At 48.8% G+C, this 18,879-nt stretch overlaps 1 protein-coding gene across 3 annotated transcripts in view; it reads right to left on the reverse strand.

Annotated features, from left to right (window-relative positions):
- The window catches only part of LOC122390599 (CLIP-associating protein 1-B-like), an 89,338-nt gene extending 70,584 nt beyond the window's left edge, over positions 1–18,754 (reverse strand). For 2 of the 3 annotated variants that reach the window (XM_043383715.1, XM_043383713.1), the window contains exons 1-2: positions 18,671–18,754; positions 12,103–12,479 (exon numbers count right to left, since the gene is read on the reverse strand). In XM_043383715.1, the coding sequence (XP_043239650.1) occupies positions 12,103–12,279 (177 nt within the window). In that variant the 5' untranslated portion in view covers positions 12,280–12,479; positions 18,671–18,754. The other variant, XM_043383714.1, reaches the window with a different exon arrangement.
- Between the last annotated feature and the right edge of the window lie 125 nt (positions 18,755–18,879).

The raw sequence follows: 18,879 nt of genomic DNA on the forward strand, positions 1-18,879 counted from the left end.
GAATAAACGCGTCCGCGCCAACTTGTGAGCGGTGTATTTGCAGAGATCAGAACAAAGTTCCGCCGCGGGCCACTGGCAGTAGAGCCGTTGCACCATGATATCCTGCAGCCGCCCACGGCCACATGTCATGACAATTGTCCCTCGACGCCCTGTAGCCTCGGTTAAATCGGTGACATTTCGTCCCCAGCACCGCAGACGGGTCGTCGGCGTCAGTGCAGCGCCCGTCGCCCGCCGCCCCGCGCCGCTGGCGACAGCGGGCCCGGCTGGGCAGTTCCGACTATCACCCACTGCAGCGGCCCGTAGGACCGTCGCCGGCCGGCCGTCAGCTGGCGCGCCGAAGCGGAGGAGCGCCGGCCGCGCACCGCCGGCCTTGCCAGGTATGCCGGTCGTGCAGAGGCGCCGGCAGCGGCGGCGCCGGCGGCACCTGCTGCAGCCTGCAGCGCAACATCAGAGGCGGCGGCCGCAGAGAAAGGTGCCGGCCGAGAGTGGACCACGCCGGGTGAACGGCCTCAGAGCCTTGTGGTCGCCGCTGCCCAGCGCAGCCAGCCAGCCGGTAAACAGGCGGCGCGATCAAAACACGGCCCACGCCGGGGGCCGGGCAGCGAACAGACAGCGGAGAGGGGCCGCCCGCCGAGCACGGGCGACCAGTGCACTCTCGACCACTGAGGCGGCAGATAAGATTGGCTTAACATTGCACAACTGTATAGGTGTCACAAAACAGGGGCACGTGGCCGTCAAGCGTATGTGTTTGTGATGGCTGCCCGAGGGTGGATAAGGCGACTTTTTTATTTCTTACATACAAACACGACGCGTATACATTTTTCTCTTACATATCTTTTCTTCAATGACCAACGCTTCTAGACTGACATTTATTGGGGGGCTTAGCCTGCATTTCATGGTGCAATGGCTATGGTTCCGTTGCCTACGCAGTTACATATGAACTCTAAACAAACCATTCAATCAACATCTCAGCACGTTTGTCTGAAGACGCTGCGTACCTATACCTGATTCAGCCGCTCCCAAACATCCACCGACCACACAATGGCGCAGCACGGGCCTCCTCATAACAAGGGTGAAACTCTCCTATCAGTAGCTCCGTGAACGTCTCGTTTCTCAGCGGCGCTCAAAGCCCGTCCGGCGGCTGCGGCGTCTGTCTCTGAGCAGCGGTTTCTCGCCAGCCGGGAGAGCGCCACGGCGTTCTTTGTGTCGCTCTCACGGGCGACACAACACGGCGCTCCATCACCGCCGCAGACGCCGCCACCGGTCCCGGTCGGCGCGACACGGGGCCAGCCGTGACCCTGCGGGCCGCGGCGACCCCTGCGCACCGACCGGAGCGGCGGGCCGGCCCGCAGTACCCGTATATCGTACCGGCGCCGACCTCACAGCACGTCACCGGCGCCCGGTGTTGTGTAACGGCGGCCGACGGGCGGCGACCCCTCCTGGGCGGTGACGTCACCCCCGGTCGGAGGGATGTGACGTCACTGCGGGTCGGAGGGGTGTGGGAGGGCGCTGCAACTCAACTCTGATTGCTGGGTGAGTTTCGCGATCATCGTGTACCATCAGCCAGCTTCCAGCAAACTGCAAACGATATTATGCAAACCGTTTGCCAGAAGAATAGCTTATTATTCTGGAAAATATGTACGCACGTCTTTGATTGTTGCTGATCACCGCGCCGCATAAACTTAACTTAGATCAGTGAGGATCAGGGCAAGTAGAGCATCTGGTGTTATATAATACTGAACGAGGCCGGTGTAAATAAATTTTCAAGACCGAGGTCCTTACTGGATTTTTGAACGAGGCCGAAGGCCGAGTTCAAAAATCAGTAAGGACTGAGGTCTTGAAAATTTATCACCGGCCGAGTTTGGTATGTATTTTACTGTATGCCAACGATAAATTTATTTTCTGGACCGAAGCTCTTAGCCGACTTAGGAACGAGACCATCCCAAAATGTTGGCTTAAGTGCATTCTGGTAATGCATTTTTGACCGTGGTCAATTTGCTTACACCAGTTATTACCACACCCCTCTGGCTAATGTATTTGAATAGGCCAGGCATACAGTAATTAGCTTTGCCTTATATACGTTTGCCTTCACTCAATTCAATCGTAACAAAATTAAGTACTTAGCTATTCTCCGGTACCAGGCCAATCAGTCGAATTCCTGTCGCGTCAGCGGCAGCAGCATACAAGAATGCTTTGCAGCACCCCTGTCCCTGGTGACGTCACTGGACCCGGTCGTTATGACGTCACTGGGGTCCGGTGATTGGTGAATGGGTCGCCCGCTGACCTGTCAGTCCCACCGGGGCCGAGCGGTGACCGTTCGACCCGCCCGATAGCGGGCCTGTGTACACAAATCGGCGCCGGATGTAAACCGAACGCAGGAATGTCGTGGTCGCACACAGACTGATAGGCCGAGCGGCCATACAGCCGCGGATCCGATCAGAGTCCGATACACAGACGGATCACCGGCCCACTAACCAGAGGACAGACAACAAACACGCAGGCAGACTACCTATCAAACGAGTAAAACAGATGCAATATCACATGAAAAGGTGCCTGCCTTTGCATTGCTGAAAACTCGACAATTACACGCTTCCTCCATTTGGCAATGAAAAACGTTTTTTCACTAGGAAGAAACTATCTTTTTTCTATTAGGTACTGTTCACTAAGCGCCGATTTCGACTAGAGACGAGTTTAGAATGTCAATCCGAAGACAGAACAATTTCATTCATGATTCAGGTTAATGTTGGCAAGCGCTTTTTTGAGGCTCATTGTAAATAAAATGATAATAAGAAACCGTAGCCTCATAATAAGGTTCAATATATTGCCGAATATAATTATAACAAAGTGAGACGACAGTTTCGGGCGTGGCCCATTATCAAGTCTGACATATTTTTTGAAATTTCAAAATGTCTAGCACACTCGCAAACACAAACATTCATTGAAGCGCATCTTCCTTTTTCTGGGATATCAAGCCTGATATATCTCTCAGACACAGCTACCATACATCAATGCATAAATACACGAAACATACAATGATGCACACATGCAAGATCAGATCGATTCGGGATATTCGTGCAGTTGTGTTACAATACACAGGTGGTACTGAAATGATGAATGTGTCGGTGAATGAATAGGCAACTGAGTGAATGAGTGAATGAAACTTTATACAGTGTCTGACAGCCTATATATGGCCTACTGAGTGCCATAAGGTGGTGGGGCTATGAGTTTCCACGATGAGTTTTGCGTGTTCAGCTTGGGATGAAGGTCTCTGATGTATTTTGACTCTGTGATTTTAAGGGATGCTACGTCTTTACATTTCCGAAGGATTTCTAGATGCATTGATGTTGCTGTTATATCGGTGTCAGGATGATGGGTGCGCACATGGTCACCAAATGGTGTGTCCTCTGTCTTGTTTTTTGCGTCACGAAGATGTTCGTTGTATCTGAGTCTGATTGGTCTTTTTGTTTCGCCTATATAGTCTACATTTTGGCAGAGTGTGCAGCAAATTTTATATACCACGTTTTTAGTGGTGCATTTCCCTTGAAGTCCTGCTGTACATGCGTGGCACTTTTTGTTGCCCGAAGGGCAGATAGGTGGGTTAAGCGCAGAATGAGTGAGTATGTTTGATACTGTTGGTCCTTTTTGCCAAGCTATTTTGATGGGGAGGCCTGATGAGCGAACTTTTGCATTAATTTTGCGGGTTAGGTCGTCGTCAATAAATGGGAGGGAGATGAAGGTGATGTTTTGGTCCTTTTTGTCCTTTCTGTCATTGTGGTTGTCGGGGTGTTTTACCTTCCAGATAGCTCGTTTGATGATCCTGAGTGGATAGCCATTGTCAAGAAAAAGGTCTACGATTTTTTGTTTCCCTCGTTGTATGGCTGCGTCATTCGTTCCCAGTCTTATCGCACGCGTAAGCTCTGAGTGGAGGACGGCTAGCTTTACTTGCATAGGCTGTGCTGAAGTAAAGTGGATAATGATTGGAGAGGCCATAGGTTTGATGTAGAGCTCTGTTTCGTACTGACCTGTGGGTTTCACTGTGATAAGAGTGTCCAAGAATGGCACGCTGGAGAGGGAAGCGGTGTTTGTTTTTTCTAGCGAGAACTTCAGGGATGGGTGAACAGAGTTCATAAACTCATGATATTTGTCGAGTGACTCTTCCCTGTGTGTCCATACGCCTAGGATGTCGTCGATATATCTCAGGTAGACTTCTGGTTGTTCACGAGGGGCCGATAAGATCAGAGATTCAATGGCGTGCATAAAGCTGATAGCTAAGGGTGGTGCTACCCTACTGCCCATGGCTATTCCTTTCGTCTGTTGGTAATATTTGTCGCCGAATCTGACATAGTTATTTTGTAAGCAATGGGTGAGGAGGGTTCTGAAAGCGTCTAAAGACAGACCGAATAAGTCAATTTTATCTCTGTGTGCTTCGATCATGTTACACACAGCGTCGATGGCTTCGTCTGTAGGTATGTTGCCATATAAATTTTGCACGTCCATTGTAAAAACAATGGTCCCGGGCGGGAATGAGTCGGGGTATTTGTTTTTCAGAGTAGAAAGATATTGATCTGTGTTTTTTAGATGCGCCGGTACAAAAGCAAGGAGCTGTGTGACTATTCGTTCGAGGAACCATGTGAGCTTATCTAAAGGGTCGCCGCACGCTGAGACTATGGGCCGAAGGGGTACATTGTCCTTGTGGGTTTTGGGGAGTCCATAAAATTCTGCTGTGCGTGACGCCTGAGGGATGATGTTTTTGACTATCTTTTCATCGACCACTGAATCCATCGTATCATGGATGATCCTTTTTGTTTGGGCTTCGAGCTTTGGTGTTGGGTTTTTTGCCACTGGTTTGTACTCATTTACTATTGATGTGGCCTTAGATATGTAAGTATCTTTAGACATAACTACTAGGCCCTTACATTTGTCAGAGCGCTTGAAAATAACTGAATCGTCCTGTTTAGCAGTATCTAGAGCTTGTTTCTCTGACTTTGTGTGGTTTTGTGCTTTCGTCTTGTGTGATTTGTACGCAGTGAGTATTTTTTGCTTTAACGTTGTCAGACTATTTTCTACCGGCTGTGAAGCTACTGGGGCCAGGTAGAAAATAGTCTGACAACGTTAAAGCAAAAAATACTCACTGCGTACAAATCACACAAGACGAAAGCACAAAACCACACAAAGTCAGAGAAACAAGCTCTAGATACTGCTAAACAGGACGATTCAGTTATTTTCAAGCGCTCTGACAAATGTAAGGGCCTAGTAGTTATGTCTAAAGATACTTACATATCTAAGGCCACATCAATAGTAAATGAGTACAAACCAGTGGCAAAAAACCCAACACCAAAGCTCGAAGCCCAAACAAAAAGGATCATCCATGATACGATGGATTCAGTGGTCGATGAAAAGATAGTCAAAAACATCATCCCTCAGGCGTCACGCACAGCAGAATTTTATGGACTCCCCAAAACCCACAAGGACAATGTACCCCTTCGGCCCATAGTCTCAGCGTGCGGCGACCCTTAAGATAAGCTCACATGGTTCCTCGAACGAATAGTCACACAGCTCCTTGCTTTTGTACCGGCGCATCTAAAAAACACAGATCAATATCTTTCTACTCTGAAAAACAAATACCCCGACTCATTCCCGCCCGGGACCATTGTTTTTACAATGGACGTGCAAAATTTATATGGCAACATACCTACAGACGAAGCCATCGACGCTGTGTGTAACATGATCGAAGCACACAGAGATAAAATTGACTTATTCGGTCTGTCTTTAGACGCTTTCAGAACCCTCCTCACCCATTGCTTACAAAATAACTATGTCAGATTCGGCGACAAATATTACCAACAGACGAAAGGAATAGCCATGGGCAGTAGGGTAGCACCACCCTTAGCTATCAGCTTTATGCACGCCATTGAATCTCTGATCTTATCGGCCCCTCGTGAACAACCAGAAGTCTACCTGAGATATATCGACGACATCCTAGGCGTATGGACACACGGGGAAGAGTCACTCGACAAATATCATGAGTTTATGAACTCTGTTCACCCATCCCTGAAGTTCTCGCTAGAAAAAACAAACACCGCTTCCCTCTCCAGCGTGCCATTCTTGGACACTCTTATCACAGTGAAACCCACAGGTCAGTACGAAACAGAGCTCTACATCAAACCTATGGCCTCTCCAATCATTATCCACTTTACTTCAGCACAGCCTATGCAAGTAAAGTTAGCCGTCCTCCACTCAGAGCTTACGCGTGCGATAAGACTGGGAACGAATGACGCAGCCATACAACGAGGGAAACAAAAAATCGTAGACCTTTTTCTTGACAATGGCTATCCACTCAGGATCATCAAACGAGCTATCTGGAAGGAAAAACACCCCGACAACCACAATGACAGAAAGGACAAAAAGGACCAAAACATCACCTTCATCTCCCTCCCATTTATTGACGACGACCTAACCCGCAAAATTAATGCAAAAGTTCGCTCATCAGGCCTCCCCATCAAAATAGCTTGGCAAAAAGGACCAACAGTATCAAACATACTCACTCATTCTGCGCTTAACCCACCTATCTGCCCTTCGGGCAACAAAAAGTGCCACGCATGTACAGCAGGACTTCAAGGGAAATGCACCACTAAAAACGTGGTATATAAAATTTGCTGCACACTCTGCCAAAATGTAGACTATATAGGCGAAACAAAAAGACCAATCAGACTCAGATACAACGAACATCTTCGTGACGCAAAAAACAAGACAGAGGACACACCATTTGGTGACCATGTGCGCACCCATCATCCTGACACCGATATAACAGCAACATCAATGCATCTAGAAATCCTTCGGAAATGTAAAGACGTAGCATCCCTTAAAATCACAGAGTCAAAATACATCAGAGACCTTCATCCCAAGCTGAACACGCAAAACTCATCGTGGAAACTCATAGCCCCACCACCTTATGGCACTCAGTAGGCCATATATAGGCTGTCAGACACTGTATAAAGTTTCATTCACTCATTCACTCAGTTGCCTATTCATTCACCGACACATTCATCATTTCAGTACCACCTGTGTATTGTAACTAGTGGTGTCAATCGGTTACCAATATTTCGGTATACCGATACCGAACCAATACCGATTCGGTATTCGGTATTTTATACTAAAAAACATTTGGTATTTTGTCGGTATTATGAAAGTCAACTACTGTCATAAAAAATTGAAAACATTTTTGATAAACCTTCTGAACTCAAATTTGATTTGCTAAATGACATTGGATGAAGAAAAAGGACAATCATGACACATTTCTCCCAAATGCATGATGTCATAACAAATGGGCAAACACATTAACTGTAACATCAAACACATCAGTCTACCAATGTTAAATGGCAACTTATCAGTACTAGCAAATTCCAACACCATGAGGATAATTATCTTACAAAAAAGCTAATGTGCAAGACTTAAACATGTATCAATGTTTAACTCACTGTATACTGGAAAACACACTTTAACTACCTTAGGTACTCCAAATTTCCAAAGCTTTCATTAGTAACAAATTTGACTTTGTTTTGAGGAGTCTCTGATTGATCTTGACCTTGTCTTGCTCTCCATTTCACTGTGCAATGCAGTTACATTATCCAAAAGTCAAAACCCTGTTTTTTATAGCACTAGCTTCACCATTATCATCTTATATTGAAGGCAGCATTTATCACTTCATCATCATCCCACATTCGCAACATTCCACAAATTCTCAACTTCGCAGTCAACTTCAAAAAGATCCTGTGGATAATTTATTTCCTTTAATTAGTGTTCTCTTTCCTGCTCTCCTCAACAGATAGAAATCGCTAGCAATGTAATCAAAAGCATTTCTAAAAAATAATTGGGTGTTGGCTTGAATCGCAAATAGCAGTTTTAAAACTGAACACATCTAAGAACTTTTAAATGTCGCAGCTGCGCCAAAACCCGATGTAGCTCAACAACTAATTGAAAATAATTGAGCAAATTTGTTTTTCTGGTTCTTCATTTTTTAGCAATAGCGGCCTTCAATCTTTCTTGAATTAATTTTAAGATACCAAAATATGAACATCATATTTCTAAATTAAGTGTACGAAGTGTAAAAAAGGAAAACTTTATTTTATGCAGTTCCGTGCGTTTCGTATGGCCGCCGCCTGCAAGGCTGCCATTGTGGAAGAGATGCCACGTGACACGTGTCAATGGTTCTGTAAAATTATGGACATTTTACTTAGCTTTCATCGCGATATCATTACAGTGGTGTCTGCTATCTATCAGTGTGCCTCGTAAGTAATTATTTATCAAGATTTGTTGTGTTAAACGTTTGTTTATGATGAAAAATTGGCTGCGTCACTATCGTCACCATTGCTACTTGAGTTGAACTGTAGGTATCATGGATTTTGTTTACATTAATGGTGTAGCCCAGCCCATCACTGTCATTTGGTTACCATTTTTGGATCATGATAACACATGTAACCCTGTCTTGACTGGACTCAAATTGAATGACTTGAACTGAAAGGACGTTTGATGGTTCAGGCATGGATCAGATGGATGAGATTCAGGGTTCAAGTTCTTGTCCTATCACCTCATCCAGATGACTTGAATCCACATCCCAGGTAACTGACCTGAATATTTGTTAATAGTTACACAATACAGTTATATTTTTTGCATTGCAAATAATTTAGAAATTTCCTGACTTGTTTTTGTTGCCTTATTCTAAAGTATTAGGTACCTTTCAATGCTTATCATTTGTTTTGAGAAAGTTTGAAGCATTTGTTTCATGATTCCCTGAATTCGGTACCTAGTCGGTATTTCACCCTATTTCTGAAAATCGGTTCGGTTTTGGTATACTCTCAGTGGTTTTGGTCGGTATCGGTTTGGTATTGGTTTCCAAAATTTCTGAAATTGACATCACTAATTGTAACACAACTGCACGAATATCCCGAATCGATCTGATCTTGCATGTGTGCATCATTGTATGTTTCGTGTATTTATGCATTGATGTATGGTAGCTGTGTCTGAGAGATATATCAGGCTTGATATCCCAGAAAAAGGAAGATGCGCTTCAATGAATGTTTGTGTTTGCGAGTGTGCTAGACATTTTGAAATTTCAAAAAATATGTCAGACTTGATAATGGGCCACGCCCGAAACTGTCGTCTCACTTTGTTATAATTATATTCGGCAATATATTGAACCTTATTATGAGGCTACGGTTTCTTATTATCATTTTATTCATGATTCAGGTTGCATTATTTGGGATTAGAATCAGCGTTCAGTGCATATTTCCCAGACAAACGGGACGCCGCTCCACTCCACCGCCCCAGCAGCCGCCCACGTCTGGAGGGCGGCGGGCGGTCACGGGTCCCTCTCGGATATCGACCGCGGTCCGAGCCGTGCTGCCGACTGCCGGTCGGTCGCTCTCACCGCCGGCGAAGCCCCGGGGAGCTGGGAGCCATCAGCCGCGGCCACCCAAAGGTCACACTCCGCCACCGCCGCTGGGGGTGACCTGTCGAGTGACCTGTTCTCCGTCCGATCAGCCCCACACTCGGCGGTGGACAAAAGTGATGACTAGGCGGGGGTCGGCTCACTGGCTGCGGGCTGAGACGTCCCAGAAGTGGAGCGCCGTCCCCCAAACGTTCACCGTCAGCGGCCGTCCCGCGGGGCTCGGACCGCGGACTGTGCACCTGAGACGACGGTCGTCACAGCACCAGGATGTCCCCGGCCGCACCGCTATGGAGAGCGGCAGGCAGTTGTGCGGGATGACCCCGGAAGGTGAGGTGGGGCTAAACTGCCGTCTGAACCGGCCCGCCATCCCAGCCCACCGCTACTGACACTTGTCCGTGATCAGCCGGGACCTGCGGCACGGGGAGCACGGCTCTGACCGTCACGGACGGGGCAACGCTGGTCGGCCAGAGCACGGACCGAACAGACGCCGCGCTGCAGACGCCGGAGCGGCCTGGCAGGAACCTACTGCGCTGGGCTCCGGAACGGTGCTGGCTGAGGCATGGTCGGACAATGCAGGCCAGCGTGGCGGACACATGTGACAAAAATGACAGCCCAAATAGTACCGAAACGATCTGCCTCACACAGACTACATACATAGGTGGAATGACCAGTGTTCGTCGGAGCACTGGCCAGACTGGTCATCCTTCCGAAGTAAGATTAATGGAGCTGTTTAGCTCAAGCACGGGTGAAACAGCAGACGGAACTCTCACAGACACAGCGGATAGACCGCAGTCAGTCAAGCAGTATGATCAATGACCAGACTCAGACAACGGGCACAGCACGCCTCTCTCTGTGCTGTCAGCTGTGTCGTGAAACTGCACCGACATCGTCAGAGGTGCTGTCAATGACACACCTTCAGTTAGAAAAGCCGTATCTGGTGATGTAATGGCGTTACAACTGCAACGAAGTTATGCATAATGATGCACCTCCCGGATCCCAGGCTCATCAAATGCTCCAAACAAAAGACATTTCGTTTCGATGATGATGATTGGATGTTTGGGCACAGCAATTACAGAGCCCATTCGCTGTTGTAACATCCTCTCTGAGCCTCACCAGAGTAACATCTAAATCACGGTCACGTTTGAGTGCCGATCACTGAACCCGTCCCGGGCCGGCGGCCGGTGAAACGCCGCGCCGCCGCTCCGGCGTCGGCGGCGGCCGCCGATGCCGTCTCCGATATGGCCATATACGTCTCGGCGCGGCCGGCGCGCGCGGCGCCGCCGGAGACGGGGGCGGGGCGCGGGCGGGCCGAGCACCGCACACACCCAGCGGACCGACGGCGGTCAGCTGATCGGGCCCGCCGACCAGATCCGGCTGACCGCGGCCGGGGAACGTCCCACAGACGACACTCAGCTACCGCCGCAAAGACCAGAGCAGAGCTCCACATCACCTGGCATCGCCAGAGGGCAGCGAGGCCGAGCTGCGCTGGCAGACCGCGGCGCCGATCACGCCGCTCCGCTCCACCGGGCGGTGATCGGACCGGGCCGCCGTCCCGATCACGGGCGGGTCCCACACGTGCAGTTGAGCACACGAGGCGACACAGCGGGAGCGCAGTGACCGCCGTCATCCCCTGCGCCCTGGAGTCAGTGGCGGGGCGGACGCGCCGGCAGCGCCACCAGTTCAGGGAGAGGTGGGAGGTGGTGTGGGAGAGGGAGGCCCACGACTGGTGCCGGGGCAGGAGAGAGGGTCTGAGTCAGCGGACCGCCGACCGGGCGCAGCTCCTCTCTCCCGGTCACCGACGACCAACGTCCACAAATGGTGACTAACGGTCCCAGTCCACTGCCCGGTCGCCAGCCATTAAACAAAGCCCTCCAAACTGGACCCTGAGAAACGGGGTGCACTATAGTGCACTCAAAACTAGCAGGAAGGGGAGGGGTCGCGATTGTTTTGCCCACCGGTAGACGTGTTTAAACTGCTGACCAAGATCCCCTTCCAGTCCTAGTTTACCTAGAACCAGCAGTTGTTGCTGTGAGACTGACAACGACGCTGCAGCGATACCTAGACGAGGAGGGGTCATCGTGCCATGTGCAGGGCCAGCTGGAGAAATGACAACAGTGATCAGTCCCCACGAGAGGTACGAGAACAGCTAGACAAAGTCATTGCGCTGTGCAGCGATCGGAACGGAGCAAAATGGTGTGCAGTCAACCATAGGACAATTAAGGTGCCGTGATCTGCCACGGGTGCTGGGAGAGCAGTATCAGCAACCCAGAGTCTCAGAGTTCTGTCAGTACTCCCGCTATCGTCTAGATTACACTAAATCCTATGTCTTAGGCTACAGGGCCCAGTGTCGCGCTGAGCCGAGATAGCGCGCCCAATGCCATGAGTAACACACGAACGTCTGGGAGATACAGGACCAGGGCGAGAGACCGACCATGGCTCAACACACGACTCCTCTTCACGCACAAAAGCTAGTCATCACTTTGTAACTGACCGGTGGGATTCAGGATCCCTGCATAGTCCTATTCCCGACAGCAGGAGCCCCACTCCGCCCACGGAAGGTGGCCGATTCGATGGGAGTAGCCTGCGCCGAGCAGCTATCCTAAGCCATCACCCAGCCGTCGGCCATCCGTCGCCGCGGCCGGCGGAGCACTCACCCTGAAGTTGCTCTGGTTCATCCATGGTATGATGCCGTCGATGAAGCCACCGATGTCCTCGCACTCGATGCTGTTGCCCGGCTGGTCGAGGTAGTTGATGATGTCATTGCTGATGGACAGCTTCTTCTTGGTGTCGGAGGTGGCCAGCAGCGGCAGGAACAGGTCCAGCTGCGACATGGCCGGCGCCGCGCGCGGGGCGCGTCTCGCCGCCCGGCACTGCGCGCCCGCTCTCACTCGGTACACCGGGGCCGACCCGTCAGCCGCTCAGCACAGGGCCGCCCGCACCGCGCACTCACACACACTCACAGCCACCGCCGGGGAGCACCGCAACGCACCACCGGTCGACGCAGGACACGGCTGCTCGCGCGCACACCACACTGGAAACACAGAGGGAGAGCGGCAGATTCAGAACCCGATAGCCAAAGCAAGTGTTTAAATATAATAGAATGGAACTAACAGCAGGGCTAATGCTTGCACTGATCAGTGTATGATGCAGCTGCTGGGCACACTCATATTATCCAAAAAACTATGATGGTCTTATTCTCAGGGTGTCTGCACTGCAGTTATCACGCTGCACACCAGACGATACTTAAAGATAAGGGTCAAGGTTTGGAAGTCAGGCGTTGACATCTAATGAACCTGTCAAATGTTTAAATATGATTTGGCATTTGCTAGTCTGGTGGGTAAATGTCATGGAACTAAACAGCAGCAAAAAAAAAAACTTAGAACATTGCTGGAAATGCACACCATCAGGTTATAATTTCTTTCAGACTCACAATGCACATCAAAAGCAACATAACACAATATACAATACCATGGCATAGATTAGAGAAAACTAAAAGTGTGCACACTGTACAAACTAAAGGAGTTTGGATGACAAAATTTACAAGCATTGTGAGTAGATTGTTTCCATATACCTTCTAAAATTACCCAGCTTAAAAAGAAAGCCAATGATTGACATTCCTAAAAAGTACAAAACTAACATAAAAACCCATGGATGAAATAAAACAGAAGCCATGTGTAAAACTTTGCATTACATTAAATAACTTGGAAAAGATGCTTATTGAAACAAACAATGTAATGTACCCTTTTTTACACTTTGAAAATAAGCAGAAAATATTTGCATCAACAGGGAAAGGTCAGGAGCCACTAGCCAGTATAACCAACAGAAAATTGTTAGCTGCCTGTATTCTTTTTTCAATACCTATGTCTCCCACAAACTAAACCAGCCAAAAAAAAAAAACTGCTGAGGTGCAAAGTGCAAACATCAGTTAGGTACCTACCAATAGGTACTCTCGCTGATATTATTTTTCACGTCCGTACTCCGTGATCATCTTAATTGTGTGGCTGGCAAAGTTCGGTTGCAATATCAAGAAAAAATAAATGTAACCATTTTCTTCCTTGTAAAACTGGCCTTACATCAACTAAAAATTTCACAGGGAGAATTCAGAGTTGTATCAACCAGTACGAGGCATACATTTGTTGGAAATTTATTTCAAATCAAACAGGATCCTATTTCTAACAACTTTTAACCATGCTTGGTAACACTTAATGGCAGCTACTACCCTTGTACAATTCTTCATTAAGCTTTGAAAGCAGCTTTAACTTTCATCACATTTAAACTGAATCTTTCAATCTGAATCAATCAACAGCAATATTCCTTATGAATGTTTCTTTCGAATATATATATATATATAGCGAACAAACTAATAAGTGACGTTTCGACTTTTTATTGCTAAAGTCTGCCTCAGAAGTTAATTCTGGCAAGCCATATCTGCTTCTGGCGCAGCAAAGACAAAACAAGGCGAATCGCAAAATACACATCTACACACAACGAGCAGAAACAAGCATGGTCCTCCGGTTTCCTGGAAATTCAATTTCGGCTGTATCCACCAGGTGCAAACTACCCCACCTAGCCCTATGCATCCGCAATAAAATACGGTGGATAGAGGCCAGCATCCGGCAGATCACCGCCCCCGTGGGCTGATGCCACCGACCTGCGACCAGCCAGTGGCCGCCAGCCAGTCACTGAGGAGCCGGCGGTGGCCGAGAAGAGGTCAGCGCCTGGCAGAGCACCGACCCTGGGTGCTGATGCCACATCTACGAGTGCAGCAACAACAGCAGTTGACCAGCAAAGCTGTGCTACGCCGGAGGGTAGCCGTGTCGGAGGACGTGGCACTGTGCCTACTGAGCATAGTATAGCAGGTACGACAGATACCAGGACTGGAGGTATATCTGCACTGTCGCAGACCGGGAGGAGAGCCGCCGCAGTTGGTGATCTCAGGGACAGTCTGGCGGACACTTCGATATCCCCTCCAAACGGATCAGACCGTGACCAGCTGGAGGCTACAGGTAGGCTAGATGTACCCATCAGCAGACTGAGAAGGACAGTGGTCAAACTGGAGAGGACAAGATCACACCTGGACTTTATAACAAGGTGTCTGGAGGAGGGCTTAGTTCCGAAAGGGTTTTTGCTGAACTGGAGGTGTCATATTGTGAATGCGGGGCAGATTGATCGCTTGCTTAGACGAGCCGAGGTTGATATCATGACGGCATGCAAACAGTTACTGGCAGACAAAATAAGGCAGCTGGAGGTTGAGTTTGACCTCCTATCAGAGCGAGTAGATAGTAATGGCACAGATGCTGATAAGGAGAGGGCGCGTCTTTGGATAGAGAGGGATAGGGCAGCTACAAAGAGACAGATGGCGAAAACGAAGGAGAGTAAGCTCAGTCGCCTCAGGGCAGCGTCAGACAGGCAAACGAGAGGTAAGACAGTCGAGAGGGATATAGGATCCTCCCAGATGAGAGATCATAGGGAGAAGGGGGAGGTGAGTATGAATAGGGGACCCGCCCAGATGAGGGATGAGAGGGAGGAGGAGGAGACGGGTACGAACAGGGGACCCACCCAGATGAGGGATCAGAGGGAGGAGGGGGAGGCGAACAGGAACAGGGGACACGCCCAGATTAGGGAGCAGAGGGGCGAGCGGGAGGCTAGACAGGGAGAGAGGACTCAGGAGGGAGAGAGACGTGATGATGTTCCAATTGGTGTGGACAGCTCGAGGGGACCTAACAACCGTGATAGACCACCTTCTGATGAGAGTATGAGGGACCGCATCGGGGTGGTTAATCTGTCTGATAGACATCTCACAGATGCAGAGCTGTCTCTTCTGGGTAAAGGGCTTTCTTTTGTGCCGACCAAACGCCAGACAGTAGCACAGCTAGTGTCTGAGTTGAAGGAGTGGGAGCGCCTGATGAGGCTCAGAGAATACTGGGACGGGGAGATAGGAGAACGGCAGAGTGGGCAGGCTGATATAGACGCGCGTTATAAAGAGTCAAGGTGGACACCACCGAAAGGGAGGGACCAGTGGCTAGACTTATACATTGAGGAAGTATCCACTGGTATCGTGAGAGGACTGAAAAAGAAAGGTAGGTCAAATCTCACTCAGGCCGAGAACGATGCTCTGCTCTCTCTGGTGAACGATGAGTCCATTGTTATAAGGCCAGCTGACAAGGGATCGTCCTTTGTGGTGATGAATACTAGCGACTACATCTCGAAGCTGGCGGGTGAAATTGAGGAGGGAGATGGATATGACAGGACCAACGGTGACATAACCCCTTCAGTAACGAAAAAGGTTACCAAACTCGCTGCTAAGATGGAGGGAAAAGGGTACATTGGCAAACATCAAAAGAAATACTTAATACCTCCAAGACCCACTCCGGGGGCCCTACAGGGTAACCCCAAGATTCATAAGGGTGGGGCCCCGATGAGAGCAGTAGTAAGCGGGAGGGGACATGCCACGGAAAGGATGGCAGAGATGGCAGAGAGCCATCTCACAGAGCACGTGGAGGCCCAAGCATCATACATCAGGGATACTACAGATTTCCTTGCAAAATTACGGGACCTAGGGCAGCCGGTAACAGGAAGGGGTGGAGGCAAACCACTACTTTTTTGTATGGACGTAGCGAAGTTATACCCCAGCGTCCCGAGAGATGAGGGAGTAGCCGCGTGCCGAGAGGCTTTAGACCAGAGGAAAACAGCTAAAATTCCCACGGAAGAGCTCCTTGAAGTCATACAGTTAGTTTTAGATAATAACAATTTCCAGCTGGGAGGGGATAACAACTATATTCAGACCGAAGGAACGGCTATCGGCTCAAAATTGGGAAGGAACTTTGCATGTACCTATATGGGTGCATGGGAGAAAACTCTACTGGAAAGGGCGTCCAACCAGCCAGACCGGTGGTACCGTTTCATCGATGACATATGGGGAATCTGGACCCACGGGGAAGAATCACTAAAATCCTTTCATCACCTAGCGAACCAAATTCATCCAAATATACAAGTAGACTTACGATTTTCGGATACAAAAATAGAGTTTCTAGATGTGGAGGTATTACTGAGCGAACTGGGCTATATCACAACAAATTTGCATATCAAGCCGACCGATGCTCAGGCATACCTCCACTACACCTCAGACCACCCACCATGCGTCAAGAGGGCTATCCCCAGGGGACTGGGAGTGAGATTGAAACGGATCTGCTCAGATGAGAAAGATTACAGGTATCACAGGGACCGACTGGCAAACAGGCTGAAGGAGAGAGGGTACCCTGGGAATGAGGTCAATTCCGAGCTAGCGAGGGTGGACCAGATTGATAGGGGTGGTTTACTTGTCAGCAGGGATAGCAAACAGAAGAGTACGGACAGGGTTCCAATGGTGATAACCTTTAGCAGCTTCCTCCCAGACGTAAGAGCTATCATGAAAAAGAACAGGCATATCTTGAGGAAATCTGACAGGTTAAAAAGTATTTTCAAGAGAGATTCAATGGTAGCTTACAAGAGGGGAAGCAACCTAAAGGATCTACTAGTGCATAAGAAAACGAGGAGGGCACTTGCAACCCGGGGAAGGCAGGACTGTGGAGGCGATTGCGTTATCTGCAAAGCCTTCTACGAAGGAGAATCTGTCCCTGGAGCACAGGGACCTGTGCACTACGATAGAACTATTGGTTGCAAAACTTCAAATTTAGTGTATGGGATCTGGTGTGAAAAGTGCAAGAAGGTGGTTTATGTAGGACAGACGGGAGACACTATATACAGGAGGGTTCAGAACCATCTCTCATCAATTAGGTGCAACAGAGTTGGGAGAATCCCGGTTAACAGGCACTTTACAGTGGAAGGGCACACAGAGGGAGACTTCAAAGTCGTTGGACTAGAGAGAACCTGGGGTAACTCAGAGGACCGTAGAAAATTTAGAGAGATGAGATGGGTGGGGTTACTGGGAACACAGAGGGACAGTGAGGGAGAGAATGTAAGAAGGGAGGGTTAGGTATACTCTAACCGGCTGCCCGGTGCAGGTACGTTTTGGTCCGACGTCGCAGTCTTCCATGGGTGCCTGTGGGGACGTGTCTAAGTTTGGCGCGTCCCCGCAGTCACCCATCTTAGGTTGCACCGTTGGGTGCGTGGGGCCTTGCAATGTACGGCCGGCTTTAGAGGACAGTGATTGACGTCTTACCTCTCGAAGATGCCTCTAATTTGTGCCGCTACTAGATAGTACGTAGAGGGCCTGTTGTAGCCCGCTCCAGCACCGTTTTCGCCAAATGTTTACTCTGTGGCTAAAGAATATAGTCGGATCGCAAAGGCAGTTTATCGCATTATTCCGTTTCGAAACAGTTCGCTATAGTACTTAGAAACGTCAGATCGAGGGCTCTTGTCAGGTATTCTGGTGCCTGCCTGACAAGTAGGCTGTGCCGCAGAGCACGGGTGTACTGCGGGCTGCCTGATGACTGTGTTGTTTGCGCCCAATGCCTGTACTGACGATGGTACAGCATTTTAATCATAAATCCTTAGTGGCTGCCTGATAAGTAGGCAGTGCCGCAGAGCACGGGTGTACTGCGGGCTGTCTGTCGACTGTGTGATTTGCGCCCGTTGACTGTACCGACGATGGTGCGGTAAATTAATGATATATCCACCGTATTTTATTGCGGATGCATAGGGCTAGGTGGGGTAGTTTGCACCTGGTGGATACAGCCGAAATTGAATTTCCAGGAAACCGGAGGACCATGCTTGTTTCTGCTCGTTGTGTGTAGATGTGTATTTTGCGATTCGCCTTGTTTTGTCTTTGCTGCGCCAGAAGCAGATATGGCTTGCCAGAATTAACTTCTGAGGCAGACTTTAGCAATAAAAAGTCGAAACGTCACTTATTAGTTTGTTCGCTATATTTAATCTGGCATAAGTTTGTTGCATATATATATATATATATATATATATATATATATATATATATATATATATATATATATATATAAGTTAGCAAGTTCAAAACCTCCTAAAATCCCAGTTAAAGACCATAAATTCAAATTAAATAGAAACTATATCGTCAAAACCATATAACAAACTTCAGCAGCATTACCTACCAACAAATCGAAACGGCAGATCCTGAAGCACAATCAAAACTTTATCCTCACAGCACCACACTTATGCAACAGTTAAGGGCAGCGGGCAGCGGCAAGGCCGGCAGTTGGCCGGCAGCGGTATCCAATTCAGCAATTCGGCCAAATCAGAAAAAGTTATTACCATTCACTGCACCAGCAGCCGCAACAGCACCACCCCAAGCGCCACTAGCGCCGCCATAACACTTTTCCGTTTGCTCTGCTCAAGCTCACACCCTAAAATGGACGTCATAATATGCCGTCATCCAACTGTAGCCAGCAAATAAGTCCATGTTAGTTATTTTATCCTGAGGAATTTATGGAAAAAATAGGCATACTTTATTATAATCCCCC

Source organism: Amphibalanus amphitrite, unplaced genomic scaffold (assembly GCF_019059575.1).
Source record: "Amphibalanus amphitrite isolate SeventyFive unplaced genomic scaffold, NRLGWU_Aamphi_draft 000402F_arrow, whole genome shotgun sequence".
In the NCBI taxonomy this organism is placed as follows: Eukaryota; Metazoa; Arthropoda; class Thecostraca; order Balanomorpha; family Balanidae; genus Amphibalanus; species Amphibalanus amphitrite.